The sequence below is a fragment of the Phlebotomus papatasi genome, chromosome 2 (assembly GCF_024763615.1).
Source record: "Phlebotomus papatasi isolate M1 chromosome 2, Ppap_2.1, whole genome shotgun sequence".
In the NCBI taxonomy this organism is placed as follows: Eukaryota; Metazoa; Arthropoda; class Insecta; order Diptera; family Psychodidae; genus Phlebotomus; species Phlebotomus papatasi.
The window spans coordinates 69979070-70005311 of record NC_077223.1 but is presented as its reverse complement, the minus strand read 5'-3'; the positions used below and the strand labels follow the sequence as shown (position 1 = coordinate 70005311).

At 34.5% G+C, this 26242-nt stretch overlaps 3 protein-coding genes and 1 non-coding gene across 5 annotated transcripts in view; 1 reads left to right on the top strand and 3 right to left on the bottom strand.

Moving 5' to 3' along the window:
• The window catches only part of LOC129801018 (uncharacterized), a 104912-nt gene extending 98200 nt beyond the window's left edge, over positions 1-6712 (bottom strand). The window contains exon 1 of the mRNA XM_055845773.1: positions 5801-6712. The gene's annotated coding sequence lies outside the window, so the exon portion shown is untranslated. The remainder of the gene's footprint in view (positions 1-5800) is intronic.
• Positions 6713-12335: 5623 nt separating this feature from the next.
• Positions 12336-14421, bottom strand: LOC129804187 (translation initiation factor eIF-2B subunit gamma). Of its 2 annotated transcripts, XM_055851268.1 has the most exons (4): positions 14326-14421; positions 13773-14210; positions 13063-13715; positions 12336-13005 (listed from the first exon to the last, which is right to left on the bottom strand). In XM_055851268.1, the coding sequence occupies exons 2-4, from the start codon at positions 13927-13929 to the stop codon at positions 12460-12462; spliced, it is 1356 nt and encodes a 451-aa protein (XP_055707243.1). In that variant the 5' UTR covers positions 13930-14210; positions 14326-14421; the 3' UTR covers positions 12336-12459. The 2 variants fall into 2 exon arrangements, with proteins under 2 accessions (XP_055707243.1, XP_055707242.1); XM_055851267.1 differs by having other exon boundaries at positions 13773-14414.
• A 2328-nt stretch (positions 14422-16749) lies between these two features.
• Trnae-uuc (transfer RNA glutamic acid (anticodon UUC)) lies at positions 16750-16821 on the bottom strand. The gene has a single exon. It is a non-coding gene; the product is annotated as a tRNA-Glu (tRNA).
• A 245-nt stretch (positions 16822-17066) lies between these two features.
• On the top strand, positions 17067-18085 carry LOC129804186 (rutC family protein UK114). Its single transcript, XM_055851266.1, has 3 exons — positions 17067-17298; positions 17361-17590; positions 17882-18085. Exons 1-3 carry the CDS (start codon positions 17234-17236, stop codon positions 17998-18000), a joined length of 414 nt encoding a protein of 137 aa, XP_055707241.1. The 5' UTR covers positions 17067-17233; the 3' UTR covers positions 18001-18085.
• Positions 18086-26242: the final 8157 nt, after the last annotated feature.

Genomic DNA, 26242 nt, shown 5'->3' with positions numbered 1-26242 from the left:
TAGAAGCCAAACAGTAAGAGATATCGATTTCCAGGTCTTTGACGACCCCCCACCCACAGGTCAACATTATCCAGGACAGTCTTTTTTTGTTTTTACTCCCACCCACCATGTCTTTTTGATTTATGTCGAGAACGGCTCTTGAAATTTCCAACACGACTGCAGCGGACTTAATCGGTTATGACTCGGTATAAGTACCCGTAATTAGTGTATTTTTCTCAAAAATTTTTCAAAAATATTTTTTATTTGATCCAAAGCTTGTGACACGGCTAGAGGCTAAACGGTAAGAGATATCGACTTCCGGCCTTCGATGACCCCCCCCCCCCCCCAATAAGTCAACAGCACTAACTAAGACAGTCTTTTTCTCCTACTTTGAAATGGAGCTGGACCTTACCATGATATAATTTAGGTTCACGAACCAATTGTGAAACTAAATTGCATTGTGATTAAGACTTATTTCCATTGAAAAATAGATAAAAAAGGCCAAGTTTTAAAGGTTTCCCAATTCAAAGGTGCCCCCTTCCCCCTACGTGAAGTCCAGCATTCCAAGAAAACTTAGGAAAATATCATTTTTTGCCGTAAATGAAAGCATTTTATTCACTGAGATGGCATTTTCAATCCGTAATAGTTTAATGTCTAATGTTTTTATTTTAAATTTTAAATTCGTGAATTTAGGTCACTGTCTTTATAATTGACATGAAATATGAGTGAAAGCTCTTATTTTGAATAACTAAAAGAGCCCTATATTTCAGAATCAAACAAAACAACTCAAAATTTATTCATGTTAATATGGTAAAATATAAATGTGTCTGGTACATATTGTTAAAGTACCTCCTTAAAAACACACCCTCACAAGAAATTTTGAGGAAAAAGCAATCCATTAGGCAATCCAAGTTCTTTCTTTGCCCCAGAACCACCCATACAACTCTGTCCTTTAGAGGCATCATCCTCTATTTTGGGGTGTGTTTTCAATCTTAAAGTCTAATTCTCCATGAAAAGACGATGGTGATTTTCCGCCTTTCCATGTTCCATAGCCCTACTTGAGAAATCCACCCCGTTCACCCTCAATTCAGCCATTCTACATCTCCTAATAAATAGACTCCCTTTACCCTTTCCCACCAAAAACTCAATATAACAATCTTTTATGCAAAGTTTCGCTTCATTCGTGTGCCGAGCACAGAATAATAATTTGCAAATTTCCGAAAATGATATTTGCTCAATAGAAGAATCAAATATTTTTCCCTATACTTGGGTTGATATATGTACATTTCGCAGATGGAAATTGAACCATTTACACCTCACAAAAGTATATTAGGGAAAGGGTGCATTGAGAAAAAAAATAACGAGTGAAAATATGTGGAAAATCATGAGGAAGTGAATGTTTTCATTTAGAGAGGTGGATGGAAAAAAGAATGAAGCTCTGTTGTTTGAGTTTTGATAAAAAGCCAGCATTGCGCACTTTCCTTCTGTTTATACATTGAATATAACACAAACTCGTCGGCAAATTAGCTCTCCCTTTTTACCATCCCTCTCGTCAGTTTTTGGAATTATAATACTTAAAGGAAGCAAATTTTGATACATAAACCCTGAAAAAAAAGTTCATTATCAAACGGTGAAAACTTTGTCTTGAAAGGAGATTTTTTTTAAATATATCTTTAAAGATACATTTCATAAATAAATTTAAAATGAGAATAATTTTTATAATACACTATAAAATTAGATAGGGGGAAGTGGGGCACCTTTGAAAGTGGGGTACATTTGAAATTTGGATTTTTCACCTATTTTTAAATAAAGTTGAGCTGTATCGTGATGTAGTTTAGCTGCACAAACAGATTGAGATGTAGTTCGGTCAGTTTTTATTGATGAGAATTAAACAGATTGAGAACAGATTGAGATGCTAAATTACATTGCGATATGGCTCAGTTTCACTAAAAAATAGAAGAAAAATCTCAATTTCAAAGGTGCCCCACTTTCAAAAGTGCCCCACTTCCCCCTAGGGGTGTTTTAATTTTATGAATTGAGCTGAAGATACACTGAGAAAAAAAGAGGCTGCGATTAACTTTTTTTCGTCATAATTTTAACACTTTTTGGGTGTAAAAATATATCAACATTTTTTAATGTTAATTTTACACCTTTTAAGGGTAAAATTAACATGAAAGAACAGTAATTTTAACCCATAATACACCTAAAAAGGATAATATTTACACCGTTTTCGGATCAATACTGCAGGGTAAAATTAACATTTCCGGAATGTTATTTTGACTTTTTCGAATTTCTCTCAGTGTAGGTGCACCTTTTAAATTGGGATTTTTTTCTTATGTTTTAGTAGAACTTTGCCATATCATAATATAATTTAGCTTCTCCTAATTTATTTGTGTATCTTAATGACTTTAATTATATCACGATAAGATTCAATTTAAAAAAAAAAGTGAAAAATCCCAATACCAAAAGTTCCCCACTTCCCCCTATACTAAAGGAATAGTAAATCCTGATGCATGAACTTCATGAAGAAATTAGAGAGAATCCAAGCTTAGATTAGTTTATTAGAACCTTTAAAAAATCATTTCGAAATGCATGGAAATTTATTTGAGGCTGAAATTGAGAAGCGTAATACAGGAAATGTCAGTTAAGATTATGATGACATCTGCATCTTCTGAATCAATGGTTTGCAATGATTTGCAATTTAATGTCCAAAAAGCGCATCGGCACAAATTTCATAGGGAAAATGAGAAAATTTCTTGTTTATGAACACCCAAGTGTGGCAACGCGTAAATTGCTCATAGGGGAAAGTGGAGCACCTTTGAAAGTGGGGCACCTTTGAAATTGTGAATTTTAACCTATTTTTTAATAAAATTGAGCCTTATCGTGATATAATTTAGCTGCACAGAATCAGAAGCTAAATTATACATTATGATATGGCTCAGTTCTACTTAAAACATAGAAGAAAAATTCCAATTTCAAAGGTGCCCCACTTCCCCCTACACTTCTACTTTCGGAAAATTAGTAAATGTTTGTGAATTCAGTGGTAAATTTCTAAGAGCTCGTAAATCGTACAACTCACTAAAATGTTCGTAAATGTACTTTTTCATAATATCACTTCACGAATATGTTTTGTTCTTTTTCAAATATTTGTTCGTATACAGAAAAGAATTATTTCGCAAAATTGTTCGTAAATATTTGTTAATTAACACTGGAGACTTACAAAGTGCTCATATATTGTAAAATCCTCTATAAAGTAAAAAGTTTATACATTTTTCCGTATTGTTCGTAACATAATCACTTTATATAAGCATTTTTCTCTCTTTTACAAACATTTTCGTAGCTTTTATTTGTCTGTGGCAAAACTTTACAAACAGCTGACAAAAATTTCTATGTGTTTACGAAAATTTGCGAACGAATGTTTGTAAAAAAACAATAAGTGCTCTTCAAGTGATAATGTCACGAACAATATTGGTGAAAAAATACAAACTTTTACGAACTCTTTAGAACTTTTTTTTCTGGTGTAAACAAACTGAAAAACGTTCGTAAAATTTTGTAATTTGTCCTTAAAGTTTTGCAAGACACACAAAAAGGCCTGAATGAATGTTTGCAAAAGAAGAAAAAATGCTCGTCAATTGATCTGTTTCGAACAATCTTGTGAACAAAGTAAAAACTTTTAGGAACTTAGGGTAAAGTGGTACAAGTTGGACAGTGGTACAAGTTGGACAATGGTATAATTTGGACAGGGCTTTTCGTCTTGATAAATTTACTACTTCATTTTTATTTGTATATTTTTAATGCTTTAGTTTTATAATTTGGTTTCTTGTGCTTAGAAATAAATTTTGTACTGTATTTATCAAGAAAAAAGCCATGTCCAACTTGTACCGGCGAATTGTCCAACTTATATCACTAATTCCAAATTATACATTTTACCCTATTACTTTTTAGGAAGTCGTACGATTCACAAGCCTATTCACAAGTTCTCAGTAAAAATTCACAAACATTTATGAACAATTATACGAAACTTTTTTTGTGTGTTGACGTTTCAAATCAGTGGCTACGATAAATTTACAAAACCAATTGAAAACACAGAATACAACTAATTTTGTGCCTCATTTTGTAACAAAATATGAGGCTTGGATCTACCATCTTGATGTGAAATTGAAACAAAAAAAAATCTAGTAAATTGAAGCTAGATGTTCAACTTTGATATATTGGCTTCGAGTTTTTGGGATGCTAATGTGATTTCTTCTTGGGACAGATAAAACAATTATTCCTAAATATTATTAGTGAACTTTTAAGACAATTTAGCAAATAAAATTCGTGAAGAAAGACCACGGCTTATATTGTGAATAAGAAACATTTTTCTCCATAACAAGGCACATTCTTAAATTAAGACGTTTTGGCATGGTCGAAATCCATTCGTAGTACGAATTGCTTGACCATCAGGGGTATTCAACAGTCTAGTGTCCTATCATCATCTATCGGTCCCGAGACCTAAAGAAATTTCTCCTTGGGCAACAATATTTGTCGAATAAAGAAGAAGTAGCATCCGTATAGAAGTATATTTTGCAGAATTCTTAGAAACAGTGTTCCGCGATAAATTAAAATTATCAAAATTATAATATATCCATTATTGGATCAAGTACATTAAAATGATAGGATATTAGATTCTTTTTAGAAGAAAGAAATTCACGATGTTTTTTCATGTTTGATTCTTCTATCATAGAGAAAATCTTCTTTGATTTTCTCATAAGAACTCGATCTTAACGTTTACGTAGAAATCGTGAAGGGAGATGTTTTAGAAAATTGTTTTATGGGATTAAAGCGCCCTTAGATCCTTTACTTACTTTGGGATTTTGCGTACACAAAGGAAAATAAAGACTTTGGGAAAAAAGGGAAATACAATTTTTTGTAATTTTAAAAATCGATAAAAATCCAACTTTTGTGGATGTTTAAAAAACTAAGAATGATCAAATGTAGGATACTTTTTTCAGGATCGTAAATAAATCTGTAGTTTTGATATTTTTGATGAAAAATCGTTAAATTGCCACGTTGGGTATATAGTAATGGTCCGGCAAGAGTTAAGACCAGTACACATTTGAAAGAAATCTACAACAAATTTTGGATTTTGAAGTTAATCGCCAATACATGAATTACATTACTTACACTAAAAATAAATATAATTATATAATTAGTGTTTTATTTCTCATGACGACCCCGACTGGCTAAATCTAAAGCTTTAAATGCTTTAAAGCTTTTTGCTAAATCAGAAAACGCGATAGACTAAAATATTTATGGGATTGAATATTTAACTATACACGGACAATTTGCTTTACTAACCAAATTTAATAAAACCCTGGTCAGATTGCTGGAATCATGAAAAATGTCAATGCTTTTGACAAAATATAAATGTTACCTATTCATTATCTAATATTTTAAATTATTCCAAAAGTACTAAACCTTTGTTAGCTTCTAATAGAAGTCACAATGAAATAAAACAAGTGAAAATTCGTTTTAAAATTTTTCATATGTTATTAAAATTATGTAATCACGTTGCATTTTTTCTAACAACGAAGATTAAATTGATGAACATCAGTATTATTGCTGCAGCTATCACTATCACAGATAAATTATTTAGGGTACTCAAATAAAAGCGATTATTTTCAATTAAATATTTTCACACAAGACAAACGCAAAATGCACAAAATCCCAAATAATTCGAAGGTTTTAGAGATTATCGAGGATTATTCTACATTGGAAATCAAAAATACAGCGATAAAGAGTATTGTATGATGTTAATTTTGATTTGGGATATACTCACCAGAAAGATTGCAAAAATGTTATCCAGAAAACAGAAACTTTTCGAAATGGGTTGTTTGTGGTGCGGCAACAAATATAAAATCCCAATTATTTGGCCTAATTTTCCATCCAATTTCACACGCACTTCACGATTATCATCACAGTGGGAATTTACGTGTCCCTCAATTGCCCTCGAGGACAATTTCTGGGTGTTCAACTGTCCTTGAGCTCAAGGGAAAAGGGACACTTTTTGCCCACAGAAAGAGATGCGTTCTTCACAAAAAAAAGCACAGAAAAGAGCACCAACCAGTAATTACTGAGGAATTCACACAGACAAGAAACACTGAGAACAAATATAAATCCCACACCCAAAGAGCTTGAAAAAAAATTTATGTGCTTCTGGCTCCTTATTCCAAAACTCTACTCGTCTTGTCCACAGAAAACACACCCTCCAAAATGAAATTATCAGAATTTTCCCTCTCTTGGACTATATTCACTTTTCAACCAACACTCCCACTTTTTTTGCAAAAAAAAAGAAAGAATTCAATATCTAATTTTGGATGGAGGGAACATTTGTGCCATGTCCTTGTTTGGAGCCGTTTTAATCCTCTCAACAAAGTCGATCCACCGGCAATTATGTAACACTGGGAGTCATGTAATCTGCAAGACAAAAAATCCCCTCTTCTCTCTTTTCAAAGATACACTCTCCGGAGCACAATCACTGATTCATTCCTTTGGGGGACTCTGCCTTTAACCTCGGGCACCAAATATTCGCACACGCACAATTCACACAAATGTGGGATCAAGAGGGTAGAGAATGTGGAAAAACCTTGCAGAGATTGGGAATTACCTCCCAATTGGTCACCACTTTAGAGGGATTCTTCCCACGGAACACAACACGGAGAATCTGCCCGCTCTGGTGGCTACCACAAGACTGACTTGGCGAGAGTGACCGACTTACGGCCTTCCCAGATGATTCTACCAAGCTTCCGTAGCAGCGGGAATGAGATGAAAGCTCAGGAGAAAGCTCACGCACTCACTCTCTGACTCTCAGCATGTGCGAGTAAAAAGGACAACTTGATAACTTTCTCTGAGTGCTTCCTTCCCCTCAAAATCAGGGATGAACTCAGACTGAACGGACTGAACAGTATGATATGATATATTAAAAAATATCTATTGGTAAAGTGGTACAATTTGGACAATCAATGGTACAATTTGGACAGGGCTTTTTGTCTTGATAAATTTAGTACTTCATTTTTATTTGTACATTTTTAATGCTTTAGTTTTATAATTTGGTTCCTTGTGCTTAAAAACAAATTTTGTACTGTATTTATCAAGAAAAAAACCATGTCCATCTTGTACCGGCGAATTGTCCAACTTGTAACACTAATTTCAAATTATATCACTTTACCCTACTCGTTGAGACCCTTTAGTTTTTTGTTCTGTGAAAGAATTTGCGACTTCTATTCTTCGAAATAATCGACTTCAAAAGCTTTAACCCTTTATCGACGAGACACTTTTTACGGACTGAAAATCAACAATAAAATTAAACCGAGAAACATAATCAATGATAAGTCTTACATATAACCTTGGAAAGTCCAACAGAGTCTGATTCGGTGTATTTTGTACTTCTATAAACGATAGGGACAAAAATAGCCCAAAAATTTAAGTAATTTTTCTGACAATACCAATCAATAATATTTTTCGCTTTAATGAAAAATATTACGTATGAGTATTGTAGTCTTTAGTGCCAAAAGGGTTTTGCTTAAAAAAAAATTGGCAGTATAAAAATTAAATAAAATCAATTATGAATTTGAGAATTTAAAAGTTCGCCATTTTTGAGCTTAAATATTTACTACATAGCAAATAGCTAGAGACTTGCAAAAAATATTCTAGATTTCTTCAACCTTCTACTTTACAATTATGTACAGACATAAGAAAAAAATAACTTTAGGTAGTCAGGAAAAATTATTTTCTTTATGGGACACCGGTGTTCCAATCGTCCTTAAAGGGTTAAAGTTTTTCATTTCTTTTCTTGATAGATAAAATCTGCGGAGGATCTTAATAATATGTAAATTTTAGGGCTTTTGGGGCCTTAACATCATACACAAATTTGGCAAATCAATCACAAGTTAAACAATTTCAAAAGCTCTTTCTTATATGCCCTAAAAGTAAAAACATTAATCAATACGCGAAGAGGTGGAATAATCATTCATATTTCGTAATAAAATTGGGAAAATGGGGAAAATAAAACACAAAGGTACTGTAAAAGCGCGAGAAAACTACCCGACTTACCCGAAATGTCTTCAAAGGCCATCAAGAGCTTTTAGATTAGAGGTGACGAAAAGAAATTTTTCTTTCTTCATCACTAGTTTCGAAAGTCACAAGTACCAATAACATCACAATAACACTTTTCACTACTTTAACCACCATAAAAAGTACTATTATAAAAATTATTTCAAATAAACCAAAAAATACTATTACCACTATTACCAATTTATTTAACAAGGACAAAAGCCCTGTAAACAGGAACTAAAACAAAACCCACGTGATAACTGAGATCACAGGGAACGGAATACTGGATCTTCTGGACAAATCTCTACGGGGTTGTAGAAATATTTAGCTTAAGCTTTTTACACTTTATTCAACTCTGTTAGACTTCTTTTCGCTATTTTTGCTCTAAAATTGATGTCTATAATGTCTAATCCTATGTATTTAAAGGAGCCTTAGCCTTTTTCTGTAAATAATATAAATATTTAATGTTTCTTGACTTTAATCCTTTATTCGCTTTATTAATCCTTAACTACATTTCTGGGTTCTACAACCCTTACCTACATAATTCTCATGAACAGAGACACTTTAAGAATAAGGAACATTTAGGTAGCCACACATACATACATTTTTTGTAAAAATATATGAAAAATAAAATAATATCAATATCAATCAATCAATCAATCAATTTTTTTTTCATTCCGATAATTACATGTGACCCCTTAAGTCCACTGGGGTATAAGGAGCAGATGCCAACCGGAAGATAATAGAGCCTAGCCCTTGGTGACTGTTCGGCTCAATGAGAGATATCAACAATTAGAAACATTAACAATTATTTTGATAATCAGAGACATGTAGCATAGACACTTTTAGAGTCTTCACTTGATCATAAAAATCATTCAACAAAAACGATTTCCACTTTAGAGTCAAAAAATAATTTTTTCACTGAGGTTATTTACAATTGTTGGAGACAGCCAGTTTATCGACCTTTTGAAAGCTTATCGCTTCTAGGCCGCGGAACCTCAAAACGTGTGCCTCCCCTCGATCCTGTCGATCCTCCGCCACTTCAGGAAGATGTTCGCGGTCAGTCCCAAGGTGCATCAAGGCAAGATCCTGATTTTGATTTAACCATCTTATTCTAGGTCTGCCTCGAAGTCGACGCCTCCTCATAATGATTTGCACAGCTTTTCCGAGGAATCTTTCTTCATTCATGCGATGAACATGACAATACCATTGGGTGGTCTGATACTTCAGCGTTGAAACGGGATCCAGAAGGTCCAAAAATACTTCTGGTTCATTCAAGAATATTATAGTTCATTGCTGGTTGAACCATTATAGCTCAATGGTACAGCAATTGTGAACTATATGCCAAGTTCGAGTTGTGGTTGTAATTTGTGATCTCTCAACTCGAAGAAGCAACTCCTCGACTCGTAGCTCTTCACGAACGGCCAGGTTCCTCGCTCGATCTCGACGAGAGTTTTCTATATATTGTCACCCGTATTAGATGATATTCATAATAATCCCATTATTTAATTGCAATCATCAAAAAATCTTACATCCTCCATCACCTTCAGACTTTCCCTAAATGTTTCACGTAACTCCTTGTTTATACCAATATATGAGTGGCTTAAAACTTTCCCCTCGGCCTAGTCTAGTCTTTTCAGCTTAACCCTTTAAGTACGATTGGAACACCGGTGTCCCATAAAGAAAATAATCTTTCCTGACTACCTAAAATTATTTTTGCCTTATGTTTGTACGTTTTTGCAAAGTAGAAGGTTGAAGGAATCTAGGATATTTTTTGCAAGTCTCCAGCTAATTGCTATATAGTAATTATTTAAGCTTAAAAATGACGAATTTTTAAATTCTCATATTGAAAAATGATTTTTAATTATTTTTTATACATACTAATTGACAGTTTCATTCCACCGCCATTGATGTACTTGGCAAAATCCAGTTCTTAATTCGGGCCTACCACTCGGATCTTGCCGATGAGGGCTAAAATAGTTCCTATAGATGGGTGTTAATTAATGGCTCAACGCTGGGCCCCCTTACCCTGTGTCAGACGGGATATAGACTTATTTAAAACGTTTATGAATGGAATGTAAATTTTGATTTCGAAAGAATCGCATATAGACAATTTTATTTATTTCTATGTATATGTCTATCTCTATGGAATAATTCAAGTAACTATCGTTTTCTTGGACTCAATTCGAATTGCACGCACTCCGCATGTGAAAAGGAAAAATTTCACCTACCATAAGCTTATCTTAACCCTTTAAGGACGATTGGAACACCGGTGTCCCATAAAGAAAATAATTTTTCCTGACTACCTAAAGTTATTTTTTTCTTATGTCTGTACATAATTGTAAAGTAGAAGGTTGAAGAAATCTAGAATATTTTTAGCAAGTCTCTAGCTATTTGCTATGTAGTAAATATTTAAGCTCAAAAATGGCGAATTTTTAAATTCTCAAATTCATAATTGACTTTATTTATTTTTTTATACTCCAATTTTTTTTAAACAAAACCCTTTTGGCAATAAAAACTACAATACTCATACGTAATATTTTTCATTAAAGCGAAAAATATTATTCATTGGTATTGTCAGAAAAATTACTTAAATTTTTGGGCTATTTTTGTCTCTATTGTTCAAAGAAGCACAAAATACACCGAATCAGACTCTGTTGGACTTTCCAAGGTTAGATGTAAGCCTTATCATTGAATTATGTTTCTCAGTTTAATTTTTATTGTTGATTTTCAGTCCGTAAAAAATGTCTCGTCGTTAAAGGGTTAAGGGAAATTCTGTAACGCTATGACAATGTCATACCACAATTTTTCATACAGTAGACTCTCTCTCAAATGGGCATTTGGGGCAAAATATTATCCGGTATACCGATAGATTTGGGGGATTTGGGCGTCAAGCCTTTGCAAATTCCACGAAAAGCGCTCAATTATAAAGAATCACGATAAAATAGGAAGAATTAGAGCAAATTAGCTTCATAACTAAACGTGCAAATAGTCAACAAAATTTTTCGCCCGATTGAAAAAGAGCCAATTGAGCGATAGTCATCTACTGTAGTTAATTCGGAAGCAAATGAAAGGAAATGAATGAATATTGCAAGGAGTTAGTTATACAAAGCTATTTGCCATTGATATGAATCGAATTTTTGATTAGTTCTTCTGAATTTACACACAAAAAAATTAAATGTCATATGACTTTGTCATACTTTTACAGAATTCCCCTACTGGTCTCACTGTACGATATTGAAATTTAAAAAAAACAATCGATTAGAGGCAAAATTAAAGGAAAGTGCGCTACCTTCGGACAACTTATGCTTCGAATTTTTTTTTCAATGTTTTAAATTAATTTGACCCATTATACTAAAATATTTTAATAGCTTGTCCAATGACTCAAAAATTTCCTGAAAAGAGCCACGGGACAAATCTATTAACCCATTCAGTCAATGTATCAGAAATACTTGAGATAGAATGTTTATATTTTGGAATTAGTTTCCTACAGATTAATAGATGAATTTTTGAAAAGAAAAAAATTTTACCTATTAAGGGGGCGCGGGGGGCCCCTGTCAAACACACGTCTTAACGGTCACTGAATTTAAATTCTGAGCATTAATTCATTACCAACTCTACTGCTTTAGATAAAGTAACTATCCAAGAAAACAAATTGGCAACTAGAATTCAAATCAGGAAAGAGGCCAATTTTAACTAATTCGACGGGATGTCGCATTTTTCATCCGCCATTTTGAGCAAAAATTTTGCATGACCTTCCACGAAGCGAAAAAAGAACAACAAAATGCATTTCTATCTTTGTCGGCCTATTTTTCCCGAGTATTTGAAGAACTATAGTTACTAAAAATCCATTCCCGACAGCAATTCTGTTAAAAGTTGCCCAGGAATAAATCATCTAAAATCACTCAATTTGCGTATGATGTATAATACCATGGTAAGAAATGGGTTAAGAACATAGAAAAAAATTGAGTTGTCCGAGGATTCAGTCGTCCGAAGGTAGCGCGCTTTGCCCTATGCGACCTTGAGAAGTCGGCGGTGAACGCAAATTGGGTGACCATGACCAAACGATATATAATTTTCAAATGTTTAAGCAAGCCATGCATTCCCATGTAACAAGGCTTACTGAGTGACATGAGAACCTTATAAAGACGTCATTACTTCTTACCTAGTGACCTGTTGAAGTTTGACTAGCAGAATTTAAGTAATTAATACGTCAGGATGTTTCATTCGAATCAAAGAAATGAAAAGTAAAAGACATTGAAGAATGCTGCACGGATTTTATTCAAAAGAAGATTCTTAAAAACAATGAAGAGAAATGATCAGTAAGAAATATTAAACAAATCCTCAGTCTCACATCACGATTAAAAAAAGAAGGTAAGAATCCGGCTAGATTTCGATACAGGCTTCAGAATGGGCTAGGAGCATTTTTTCAGCCTTGGTCTGATCCTGAACGACATAGAAGCGTCCAACGATGCAGTTCTTGAGTTCTGATCCCTGTCGTACAATGGCATTTTCGCAGATGATGCAACTATCGATAACTACTCCCTCCTCAATCGTTACTCCCTTCATGATGATGGAGTCTGTGATGCGTGTCTTGGGATTGATGGTACAATTGGAGGCAATGCTGCAGCTCTTGAGGGAGGTCTTCTCCCCAATGATGCTTCCCTCAGCCACAGCACAGAGATTCATTTGGGTGCATTTGTTGTCGCAAGATGGGGAAATAAGAGGGGGCGCTGTGGATCCCATAATGTTCTCCCAATCACCGAGGATGCTCTTGTTGGCCACGCAGTAGTTGCTGATGGTGTTGACGCGGAGCCCGAAGAACTCTTTAGGCACCATTTTGGCAAATACTTTGATGATGTCTGAGCTGTAGGGAGTGCTTTTGTTGGTCTTCTCCTTGATCCTCTTCAGGACGTCTCCATCACAGGCGTACTGAAGAATTTAGGGAAATGAATAGCTGAAACAAAAATTGAGTTTTTGAGGACTTACGTGAAAGATGTCATCCAATTTGACATTAACGTTGTATTCTGAGGCTCCTCCCTCACTTTCCGGAGGCACCTTGGGCTTTGACAGTTGCTTCTTCACGAGATACGGCAGGAGTTCATTCTTAATGGTTCCAAAGTGTCGGCTGTTGGCCAGGAAGTCCACCACCCAGCGCTTCATCACGTAAATATGAGAATCAAGGAGCCGGGTAAACATACACACCCGACCAAACTTTCGCAGCAGCCTTCCGGAAACATCAAAACTCTCCTCGTAGTCACTGAAGTATCCAGTGAAGAGGAGCCTATTTGTAGCTAAATGAACGCCTACAAGTTCCCTCTCATTGACCTGTTTTGTGGATTTGGGCCCAGGAATTGGGATAGATGGAAGAGTCTCAGCGTCGAAAAACATCGTGGCCAGGGTAGCGTCATTCTGATCGAACATGGACACGAGGGGTTCCAGGTCGAAATTCGTGACAGAATCACAGGACATCACCACGATGTCACGGTCAATCCTGTGCTGGATGTGAACCAGGGATTCGGCGGTGCCAAAGTCAGAGTCCGCCGGGATGGTGGCAAAGTCCACCTTGATCGTCAGCGGAGTCTTCTCTAGAGCCTGCTGAATCTCTGACTTTTGCGTCTCTAGCACAACCACCGTGGCACCTGGTCAAATAAAATCAATTAGCAAGGGAGCAGAAGGGATTTTCCTGGATGACAAACCCTGGAATCCGGATTTCTGGAGTGTATTCAGGGGATACCAGATCATGGGAAAAGGTCCCACCGGCATTAGACATTTAGGAATCCCACTTGTCAGCTCTGGATACCTCGTACCCGTCCCGGCGGCCAGGACAACTGCTTGGAGGCTGGAAAAGGGCATTTTTGGACAGGATCAAACACTTTTCACGCTGTATTTCGCGATTTTTGCACAAATTTCTAATCACACACACGTAAGCACGCGTAAGCACATGAACACAAAATGAGTCAATGAGGAAAACTTCGCAAGATACTCGCTTGCCATCTACCACGTGGTTTTATCAAACTCGATTATTGCCACTGCCATTCAACAAAAAGCAAAAATATTATTAATTTTAGTCTATTAATAGGTCTATTAAAAAAAGGATTTCAACAAAAAAATATTTATAAATATTTAGAATAAATCTGTGAAAAGAATTTTTGGAAATTTAAGAAAGTGCTTGATTTTGTAGGTTATGTAAGGTTTGAATACGATTTTTTTATTTTAAAAAATAGTACTGTTAAATCGAAGGTTATTTACATGTAATATAATAAAAAAAAGAACGATAAAATTGCATACTCGAATGTAATTGAATATTCTCATAGATAGACTACTAGACAATGATTTACGTATTTTTTGTCAAATATCAATTGTATATAGCACAGGGTCGTATACAGAGTTACGTGTACTTCGCTGTTTCTTCGCATAAATTCACAAAAATGCTTTCAATCTTTCAGATTCTTTTGATTATACGCAAAGCAAAGCATCAACAGTTAAAAATAAGACATTAGAGTAAAAGGAACACCTATTGATACTTTAAGAACTCGTGTCAGAACTAGGACCTATTGAAACCCTACTCTGTTTCATTTAGGATATGATATTTGGAGATCAAATAAATTTCATAATTTTGTCACAAGTATCTATAGGTGTTCCCGGCGGTTCCCGGCGGTTCCTGGTGTTCCCGGTGTTCCCGGCGGTTCCCAGTGTTCCCTTTCGAACCTATTAAAAAAAAGTTGTAAAGTTTTTCTCTGATTAATACAGAGAGTTTCGGTTTAAGTAACGACAGACACGGATTAAAAGGCTGATGTAAATTGCCTAATATTTGGAGAATATTTATAAAATCATACTTGAATTGAAATGCTCCTAAATGTATGCAAATATATTAGTAAACCGTTTATGTATGAAAACATGTTTATCTTATTATGAACCGTTGGCGATGAAACCGTGTTTCCCTAACTTATTCCAAGGATATCTCCTGCGGGTATACAATTTTTTGTATGGTGAGAATGAATTATTGTGCAGTTTTTCGGTCCCGAGAGTATCTTTTAAAACGGAACTCCCTATATCGACAACTCAATTTCATATTTTTCTAAATTGACTTGGAATTAGATCACTCCGAGAGATTATGTTGTTACTGGTGTTACTGGTGATAATTTCGTGATCATCCGATGTTTGGGTGATTGATGAGATTTTTATTTATTCATTTTTTTTTCAGAAAAATATTACATTAAAAGCTTAAGAATTCGAGAACTCCAAATGGTTCTCCTTAAAATTTGTCATTTTGAGGTAGAATAGTATGGAATGGGACTGTTGATATGTTGAACAGACATACAGTAAACAGACTCTCGCTAATTCGGTTCTTTTAAGATCCGACCACTTTTTAATTCAGGCGACAGTTACATTTCAAAAATGTTGTCATTTTTATTATTTGTGTTATTTTTCATAATTGAACATTTTTCAGGAAATTTATAATAAATATCAGTAAAGTAGACTCTCGCTTATCCGTGAGAGCTGGACCAAAATGTCACACGGATTTTGAGATTGAAACACATCAAATTGTTTGAAATCGAACAATTTTTTTGTTTATATTGAAAATTTGTGGAGTGAATCCTGACCTGACTGAATGGATATTCTCTCTAAACATGCGTACTATCAAAAAAAAAAGTTACAGTGACAAAGAAACAGTAGATAGAGCACATTTAGTGCAAAAAAAACCTAAAACGGGGAAATATGTCAACAAAATTTTAAAAATTCAACTGTCTCACGGACTTTTTTATGTCACCCGAAAAAAAGTCCACGAGTAAGCGAAAGTCTACTGTATATACCTTTAATATGAGTATGAAGATGGACTAAAAATCGCTGAATTTCAAATAGTTTCACTCACGAATTTTTCAGTAATTCGGTTGAAATTTGAAATTTCGACATAAAATGCCTGAATTTAACACAGTCTATTATATTCGAAATTTAAGTTGAATTCATTAATTTATTTTCAACCACCTGTTCCTGATGCGGTCACTAGTTTAGATTACCTAAATTCACCTTGCAAGGCTCTTAATCTGAAGGTCTTCGTTTCGTATCCTATTACAAGGCATTCTCAAGCAAGATTTTAGGTTGGTTTCAGCTGTCTTCTACAACTCTGATTCTTTATAATGAATTCAGAACTTTTGTGAGCAATCCGAACCTTACAAAAATTTCACTAATTAGCTCGGATGAGCTTATAGTATATTAGATTCTTTACAAGCAACCTAAGAATGCATGAAAGTCGGGGTGATTGCAACTTTCATCGAGCAAACTTTTTCGAGGGCCGCAATAAGAAATGGCAGTTTAAATTATCACAAATTTCTTCTTCTTCTTCTACTACTTTACGTTTTGACTGTCGGACTTACTCCGGTCCATACAACCAAAAACGACCCCAAATATATATTTTTCTAACTGTAACAAAGCAATAGCGCAGATTGGCGCAGATATTTTTCTAAAAATAAATTGAAGCAATTTTTGTCTGAGAAAGCTATTATTATTACAATATGAGGCATGGTATTCAAATGGTTCTTATTTACACATTAGGGTAACTATTGTTATGGTATATGAGACTTCAATTTCAAAAGAATAATTATTAAAATATTGGTATTTTCGAGTAATTTTTAATACATCACATTGCGAGTTGCGGGGGATTAAAGAAAAAAATTCCCATGCCGGGAATCGAACCCGGGCCTTCTGGGTGAAAGCCAGATATCCTAGCCACTAGACCACATGGGACTTGTTTATGAATTATTATTTATTGAATGTAATAGATGGTTTTTCAATCAATAACAATATTACTGCTCTTACGTAATTAGAGTGCGAGTTCAAATCGCAAACTATTTGACATTTCTATTTGCCCACTAGATGGCGGTGAAAATGTTTTGGTTTCGGCGGGTGTTCTTTTAATTTAAGAGATAATCCCTCTTAGAGCGTTTCGCGCCTATTGATAAGCAAAATGCTGTAGAAGTTCCCGCCAGAAGCAAAATTTATTCTGGAATCGTGGTAGTGGGGGCAAACAGTGAGCTCCACAAGGTCATTATTATCAAACGTGGGGCCACTTGGATTGTCAAACAAACGATCACAGTTTGCCGAGTGCTTCTGTAGTGTTCTCGTGACCCAAAAAACTCCCAGTAAATCTGTCTGTAAAATGGCTTCTCTGACCAGAAAAATCATCTCAACTGCCCTTGCTGGCAAAGTCAGTGCTCCATACAGGTGAGAATTGTGGATTTTTGGGGTCAAAATGCTCAATTTTGAGGGTGACCGGCATTTTTCAGTCAAGCCATTGTCGCCGACCGAACAGTTTACGTGTCCGGATGTCTGGGAATGGACAAGGACACATTGAAACTCGTTCCTGGTGGGATTGTTCCTGAGACATCTCAAGCTCTTAAGAATCTCCGGACAATCCTGGAGGCGGCGGATTCGGGAATAGACAAGGTGGTGAAGGTGACTGTCTTCCTGGGAGACATTGATGATATGCCCAAGTTCAATGAGGAATACAAGAAGGGTAAGTTCAAAGGTTCAATAACTGATAATTGTACAGTATTTTTGTGCTTCTTGAGTTGATTTTTTTTTGTCTTGTTTATTGAATCAATTTGAGTAATTTTGAGATGTGGAGACTAAAAAAAATATCTCTGTACCTCTCTGGGGCAGTACTTGAGATTAGCTATTGGAAACATAGAGACAAGATAAGCTCTTTATGGTTCTGTTTGTCAGACTCTCAACTTGCTACCCAGCCAGACATGACACCAAATTTCAGGGATCATTGCAATGTGAATCTGTGGAAATTTTCTTTCAGTTTTCACCCATGATTTCCCGGCACGTTCATGCTTTGCTGTGGCCAATTTGCCACTAAAGGCCAGGGTAGAGATTGAAGCTGTAGCCCTCACTGGAGACGTCAAGACCATCTCTACATGACGCCAGAAGTCGAGTCTCTAGAAGTCATCCAGGAATCTTCTTGTCTTTCTGAGTAAACAATAAATTTCCTTTTGATTCAAGTATACTTGCGTTCTTTAAATTATTAAATCATTTAGTAGAAAGAATATCTATTAAACTCTCGTCTCTTCCTTGGAAATTCCAATTAAACGCCTTTTTAAAAGAGTTTTTTTTTGTATTATAGCTGGAAGCAATTTTTAAATTAATTGCACGAGTACCTTTAATGAACTTACCTTTTTTTATTCATGGCATAATTAAGGATGAAATTGCATGTGTAGTCAAAATATTGCACTATTCCCTTGAATTTTAATTAGGCGAGCCTCTCCTTGATAATAACATTGGTGTTTTGTTTGGTGAGTCTTGCGATATGCATTATCGGTGTTAAAGTTTTTTTTTATTTTCTTAAAAGAAACGTTTTCCTGATAAACCATGGCATTTGTTGAAATAATGAAAATAACAATATCACGAAGTATTTAGGAAAAAGTTTCATTACACGCATTGAGACTTTTCTAGATGCTATGTGCAATTTCAAAAGTGAATCCAATTTATTAACTAAGATAGATGGTTTCCTGAACCGCTTCTTGGTAGAATGTGTGCACGTGTGGGAATTGTCGTGTAAGAAGAACTGTTTAAGAAAGAACTCAAAGATGTTAAAAAAGACGTAAGCGAAAAGAGTGCCTTAGACACACTTATGGCCTAGACATACTTACGATTTAATCCGAGAGACGACTTAACGTAATTAGGGTTGAAGAGACACCTCTTCGACAGGGAACCCCTACTGACACTTTTGTCAAAATGTTGAAATTTATTTAATGCATCCAATAAAATCTAAGTATACACTGAGAGAAATCCGAAAAAGTTAAAATAACATTCCGGAAATGTTAATTTTACCCTGCATTATTGATTCGAAATCGATGTAAATATTACCCTTTATAGGTGTATTAGGGATAAAAGGTACCCTTTTTCATGTTAATTTTATCCTTAAAAAGGTGTAAAATTAACATTAAAAAATGTTGATATATTTTTACACCTAAAAAGTGTTAAAGTTATGAGGAAAAAAAGTTAATCGCACCCTCCTTTTTCTCAGTGTATAAATTTTTTTTATAAATTTAAAGTGCACAACAATTAGTAGAAGACTGCGGGTCAGTTTGACCCCTAAACTGCAAACTGGGTTTTGAGCTAGTTTTAATATAAAAAGATATAAACAGAACTAAAACTCAGTCCTGTTAGTAACAGTTGATATATAGAGGAGACTGGGGCAGATTTGTCAAAACAAAAAAAATTCACTATTTTCTAAAATAATAGAGACTCAAGCTTGAAATCTTTATTATAGATAGCCTTCATGAACCTTCTTAAACTTAAAAAGTTTCAAGGGATTCGAGTAAGGGCAGAATCACATTGACAGTAAAATGCTAACCGTATTTCTTTGATTTACGCATTTTCATTTCAATTCTTACGCAAATTCTCAATTACCGTATTGCCTTATCTCATACTCCAATGGCACTAGGTGAAAATAGTATAAGAAAATTGAATAAATAAAACTAAAATGCGATAAACGGTAAGCAAAAAAAACTGTAGGATTTTTTTACTACAGTTTTTCGTACAGTTTTTGTGCTCACCGTTTATCACATTTTAGTTTTATTTTCTCAGTTTTCTTATATTATTTTCGCCTAGTGTCATTGCGTATGAGATAATGTAACACGGTAATTGAGAATTTGCGTAAGAATTATAATGAAAATGAGTAAATTAACGAAATACGGTGAGGGCTTTGATGGTGACAGTGAGCATTTTACTGTCAATGTGATTCTGCCCTAAGGATTATATGTAAAAATAAAAAATAATGAAATTTTGAGCCCTATTTTTGGAATATTTGGCTTACAGAAAATATCAATACTGATTAGCTCAATTTAAGCACATTTCTCGTTTAAGATAGAGAAAAATTATCTTCGACAAAGTTATAGAGGAATAAATTTCCTATAAAAATATGTCTATTTGATATTTTTAACGATTGCAAGAGTAAAACGTCACAAATTATCCGAAGACTGACAAAATTTGCCCCAGCAATTTTGAGAATCTCCACAAAATCGACTTTTAGAAAATGATTCGAACATTACATTTCTTTCGAGATAGAGGAAAATAGTCTTCTGCAATGTTGTAGAGCAGTAAATTTCATATAAGAATATGCTCATTATAAAAGGTTTAAGTTTTCTCAGAGCTCGTGAATGAATTAAATATGCGTTTTGAGAAGTTTTGCCCCAGTCTCCCCTACAGAAACGATTTATCTTTTAATTTTGTGGTAAATTGTTGGGAAGATGTTTTCATCTGAATAGCAAAATGCGTTAAAGTCCCCCAGGAACGGATAATTTCACGCAAAAACGGATCAGCTTATAAGTAATAAATCCGCAAAAATTTATTATACCAAAATAATTATACCACAAAAATTTGGTAATTTTTGTGGCATTGACACACGTGAGTTCGAAACCCGACAATGCCAATCGAGCTTTTTTCTAACATCTCCTGACTTCAAAAATTTGATTCATTGATTTTTTAATGAAATCTTTTTACTCAGTCATTATCTTTGCAAATATAGACCTTCTTGATCGTTTTATTTTATATAACTAATTGTCATTTGAAGTGCAAGAAATTTTAAATATGTGACTTCTATCATTACCAAATGATGATGCCACGGTTAGACAGAATCATGGGCGTACCCAGCTAGGGGCAGGGGGCAGCTGCCCCCCCCCCCTAGAAGCTTCAAAGAAGACAAAAACAAATGAAAAGTAAAAAAATATATATTTGGTTAGCAAAAATAAATAATTTTGTTCAGTAAAAAAAAAACAACAAATCTTTCCAAAAATGGGCTTAATTTTTCGATCCATAAATATCGAAACTTTGATGAAAATTCTACTTCTTTTAAAAGTTGTAAATTTAGTCACTTTTCAATTTTGTGATTCTGTCACCGAATCACATTTTCGAAAATGCTTCTAAGTTTCGAACGAAATTTTTCATATGTCATTGCCAGAGTGTTACCGAATTCACCCACAAAAATTGGATTTAAATGAATATTTTAAGACTTTATGACACTTTAAAATGCAAAAAATCGAGCAAGTACATAATTTAAACAATATATTTTTTATAGTTTGACCGAAAACTTGAGATATTGTCATAATTCCTTATTAATTGCTGAATTTTAATAGTTTCATTTACGAATACAAGGTTTTTAGTGGTGTTAAACAACTTTTGGAAAACCAGTGATTGTTGCAACGCCTTATACCTTGTTTGTTTTAATATAACAGTAATTTACAAAAATTTTAAAATCATCATGAATAATCTTTATAATACTGCCGAAATTGCTATATAATTTTACAAAATATATTTTGACGAATTATAGTTATATCTACAATTTGAGAGTACTCATAAATTAATTATAAATTATTTTTGTTTTTTTTTTAAATTTTGTTTTAAAAATATTCTTTTTCGTAATATACTTTAGAAATTTCGGACTTAATCGATTAAAGATCTGGAAAACTTTTTCAATGAATATTTGAAGTTGTTTTCACATAAAATAGTTCATTATATTGATCACTGAAAAATCCCAATGAGCTTGTATAAAACTGCCCCTCATGTACTGTTATAACCTAAAAGCGAAGTGATATCTCGGAGTTTAAAGGACGAATTTTCAGGTGTTATATATATTTTTTGAGTATATTTTATGTTTATAACACATAAAAAAGATTGTACAGAATCTCAGCTAAATCTCCATAAATAAAAAAAACTTTTTTAAATCCAAATTAATAAAAAAAATCCGAATGTTTCATTTTCGGAATTTGCGATCTTGAAAATATTATAATATATTAATATACCCAGTGAAAATAAGATAATTGTTTTGAGTTTGACGTTGACCAGACCGTTTTGTTCACAGAATCCATATTAGACACCATTGCATCCAATTAAAGCCACAGATTTATTTGAGTATAGGGGAAACTGGGGCACCACCAAACACGGGGTAGCACCAAACACTGCGATTTTTTAATCGGATTTTGGATATCAGAGGATAAGACCGATAGGAATTTATAGGCACTATAGGGATGGTTTTCCACTGAAGAAATGGTCGAGATAGTCCAAGTAGTTTAGAAATAAAAATTAGTGTTTGGTGGTACCCCGTGTTTGGTGGTGCCCCAGTTTCCCCTAAAGAGATTTAGCAAAATTTATAAATAGAGGAAGGTAGGCATGATTCTCATGGTAATTTTCTCTTTCTTTGAAAATAGTTGGTTCCTCATTTCTTGGTCCTGGGCATCCTGGGTAAACACAAGACTTATTAGATAAGTTTTATGATTTTATCTGTATTAATGACTAATAAATGAGAAACTAGTTCTTTTCAAACAAAAAAATCGTATTGTTAGAAGGCTTGCTCATACTAACCATGCCTACATTACCGTAGAGAAACTAAAATTGGAAAATGATTTTATTATATGGAACTATAATAAAATGATAACAAACTAAAAGCTACGATAATAGTTCAAATTATTTACCTGAAAAACATTCGTCTGATCCTTCAGATATTTTACAATCACACTAGGAGAAACTGGGGCAATTAGTAAACGCGAGGCAACACGAAACACTGATTTTATGTCTACACTACTCGGACTTATGTCTATCATTTTTTCAGTGGCCAAGGATCTCTAGTATCTATGAATTCATATAGGTCTCGTCCACTGAGATTACAACTACAGTAGAACCTCGCTATAGTTCATATTTGATTCCAGATTTGACAATTGGGTCGAACTATAGTCCATGTCATTTTTTTAAAATTATCAACGACTTTTAGTATTGAAATTGCTCGATGGCTTCTACTTTCTTTGCGATTGTGGTACTTGTCCTCGCTCTCTTCATTATGGATCACAATTATCACAACTACTCAATAAAGTTTGCCAAAAATATTAAAATAATTATGACAACATTGCATGTCGCGTACTAAAAAACATAACCTAACTTAAAATCAGTGTTTTGAAATCAACGGTCGATAAATTGTGGACTACAGAGCGATGGCCTACAGCGGGGTTCTACTGTACCTTGAGTTTACTGCTGCCCCAGTTTCCCCTATGTATTTTTTTTAAATTATTTTCTTGGTACAGGACATTGTTGATAATTCAAAATAAAGACAAACACTCTTCTTATTCATGGACGTTGATTTTATTATACTTCAGAGTGTTGCAGTTAAATCTCTGGACAAAAAAATATACACAATCATAACTTTTATAAAATCTACCTTACACATTCACTTAATAATTTTTGTGAAATTGAAAAATTATCTTTTTCTTGTGGAAATTTTACATTGTGTTTCTTGTTACATTTTTCACATAATTTTTCTCTTTTGGATTGTTTGTTTTTCTTTTTTTTTTTCTTCTCTATAATAAATTAGTGTTTGAGGATGTATTTTTCAAGAAAATGTCTGTATAGGTGGTGGAAATGCATCAAGTCTCGTTAAAAGGGGGGTTCAATGGAAGAAGGAGTAAGATAGAGGAAGGATATTGTGTGGGAAATTGCACGCCCCATCGGTGGGTGTGTTATATCTCAATGGTATCCGTGGTGAGACTTTCGATGCTTGCGGACTTGGATGAATGCGTGAGTGGAAAGGGCTTCCTGAGGATAGCATCGGCCAATCGTTCCCAAGGAGTTAACTGTGGCTCTTTATCTATCACAGGTACTATATTGCATTGCCCATCAGCCTCTGCAAGCCAATGTGATGAAGCTTTTGTGGGTGAGTTTGCGAGCTTTTCATTCATCATGTTGCCAATTAATTGTTTTGTGTCTTGTGTCATGTTCGGGGACGATGAAGACCGCCTAGAGGATGTTTTATGGTCTTGTTTTAGTGTTCTTTTCTGTTCAAAAAAGCGGCGAAAACATAAAATTTTGTCTTCAATGGTCTCACAAATTAAACATCCTTCATCTTTGCGCAAAAATACCATGGTGATCTTAAGAATTTTATTTTTTTGGTGTTTATGAGTGCCAATGAAAGGGACAAGGGACTAAATAAATTCTCAGTAAAAAAGTGTCTTATAAACTGAAAAGTACCACAATGAATATGATGGTAACAAAGAGTAAATGATCATTGCTTTTCTTAATCCACAATTTACATTCCATTTTCATCCATTATTGTGGTATTTTTCGTGAGCTTATTGAGCGCGAAATGAGTCATTTGAATAATATCTCGACTTTCTTTTTGATTGTGTTAAAGTGTTGAAAAATGTTGGAAATGTTCCTTTGAGTGATTCAGGCAAAAAAAAAGTGAAAAAGAACAGTGGATTTTTATGACCAAACACTTCTAGTTCTCACTTCCGGTTTCTTTTGCTGCGGAGGTGAAAATCGATTTTCCGTCCTCAAATGTGAGACGAAGGTGAAAGTCAAAGTACTCTTATCGAAATTCCTTCCCATCCTCCCCATATCTAAAACAAGGGGTTTACCTACAGATTTCTGTATAGAATATCCTCAAGATTGGTCTACAAGTGCTTACTTAACTGATATGGTCTTGTACAAGAAAATTTTTGCTGCAGGAAACAACCATTGAACCACTGAACTGAAAATTTGTGATAAGTCTTCTCGAACCTGAAAAATTTTCAAGGTCTTTGTCTGTTTATTTGTTTAGCCGAAAGCAGATCTAAAGTACAAACGAAACAGTTGGGAATAGAAACTCGGAGTTTTTAAACTTTGAGACAGAACTTAATGATATCTAATGGTTCATGGTACTTCATGGAAATCTTAAATTTCGTTCAAATCTAATACAGGATTCAGACCAAAGACTTATCCATATTTCTTAATTTTCCTAATTTCTTATCAGGATTTTTGCAATTTTTGATTTAGGATTGGAGAATTGGGCTAAATCTCTATTGTGAAGACCGCCTAAGGGCCTTTTAGTTTAACCGCTCTAATTTCTAAATCGAGATTTTTTGGAAAGCATTGTTCATTAAGATCGTATATTAAGGATGATTTCCAGTCAGATTTTGAAAAACCTTTCTAGGTTCTCATTGTTTATAAATTCTTTATACATTCTAGGCTTTCAGAAACTGAACTAAACATTAGTCTAAAAAACGTATTACCCTCCCCTACGAATATACCATTTAATTATTCTCAGTACCGAATTTAAAAGTCACGGTTTATAATTACTGTAGGTAGCACTTAACTGATTTAAGCAAGTTTGAGATCGTTGGAGGGACCTTTTAATTAACAACACGGAATCGATTGCAATCGGTCATGAACTAATTATTAACCTTTAATTAATTTTTATACGGTAGTTAATTTTTAAGATATTTAGAATATTTCAGGGACTTCAGGTAATCTTTTAACTACTTTATAAATCCTTTCAAATTGTTTCTAAATCTATGAACGGGTGCCGGTCAAAATCCCGAACGCCAAAATCCCGAAAGCCAAAATCCCGAACGCCAAAATCCCAAAAGCCAAAATCGCGAATGGGCCAAAATCTCGAAAGCCAAAATCCCGAATTCTTAAAAGTGTCACAGCTACTCCCACGATTGTACCCGCGCTTGCTGGAGGCAAAGAGAAATCATCTGTGTCTTAGGAAATCATTCTAAACATTTTCCTCTATATAATTTCATCCCTTTCATGATTTTAAAAATTCGGGATTTTGGCTATCGGGATTTTGGCTTTCGGTATTTTGGCTGCCACCGCTATGAACATTAAGTGTGCAGTGTGAGAAAAACCACGACGGAACTAAAGTCACGAGTTCTAGTTTTTCGCGAAGGAGGGGGAGGGACCCTTTGTCACCATTTTCATAATGGAATGATTGTGTCTGTTTATGACAACCATTACCGATATTTTTAATATTCCTTGAAATTAGAAGTTCTATGAAGATATTAAACAAGGACAGGGGGTGAATAAGTGTGACCAGCGAGTGAACCGTGATTGGCAGATCAGAAGATCGCGCTGATCTATCTCTGAGATCGTGCTGATCACGCAATCAGTCTCCAGGATCGTACTGATCGGCACCCGAAGTGAACCGTGAGTGGCAGACCTGTTTATCCCCTGAAGACGGATTTCCTTGAACCTTACAATATTAGACTTGGAGGTCATTCTTTAAGGTTTAAGGACTACATTCTTGAGTGAACCAAAAGTATTTCGGGCCTTCTGGGTTCCGTTTCAACGCTTAAGTATCAGACCACCCTAACTGTTCCGGATTTTGAGTGCTTTGGGCATGGTGACGCCTGTG

What these genes read in the sequence shown, in the direction of transcription:
- LOC129804187 (XM_055851268.1), bottom strand. Translation starts at nt 13,929, where the DNA reads ATGCCCTTTTCCAGCCTCCAAGCAGTTGTCCTGGCCGCCGGGACGGGT. An exon ending in CCAGAAATCCGGATTCCAGG is followed by an intron (nt 13,716 to 13,772) that starts GTTTGTCATCCA and finishes TTATTTGACCAG; the next exon opens with GTGCCACGGTGGTTGTGCTA. An exon ending in AATTGGATGACATCTTTCAC is followed by an intron (nt 13,006 to 13,062) that starts GTAAGTCCTCAA and finishes TAAATTCTTCAG; the next exon opens with TACGCCTGTGATGGAGACGT.
- LOC129804186 (XM_055851266.1), top strand. Translation starts at nt 17,234, where the DNA reads ATGGCTTCTCTGACCAGAAAAATCATCTCAACTGCCCTTGCTGGCAAA. An exon ending in AAAGTCAGTGCTCCATACAG is followed by an intron (nt 17,299 to 17,360) that starts GTGAGAATTGTG and finishes GGCATTTTTCAG; the next exon opens with TCAAGCCATTGTCGCCGACC. An exon ending in CAATGAGGAATACAAGAAGG is followed by an intron (nt 17,591 to 17,881) that starts GTAAGTTCAAAG and finishes ATTTTCTTTCAG; the next exon opens with TTTTCACCCATGATTTCCCG.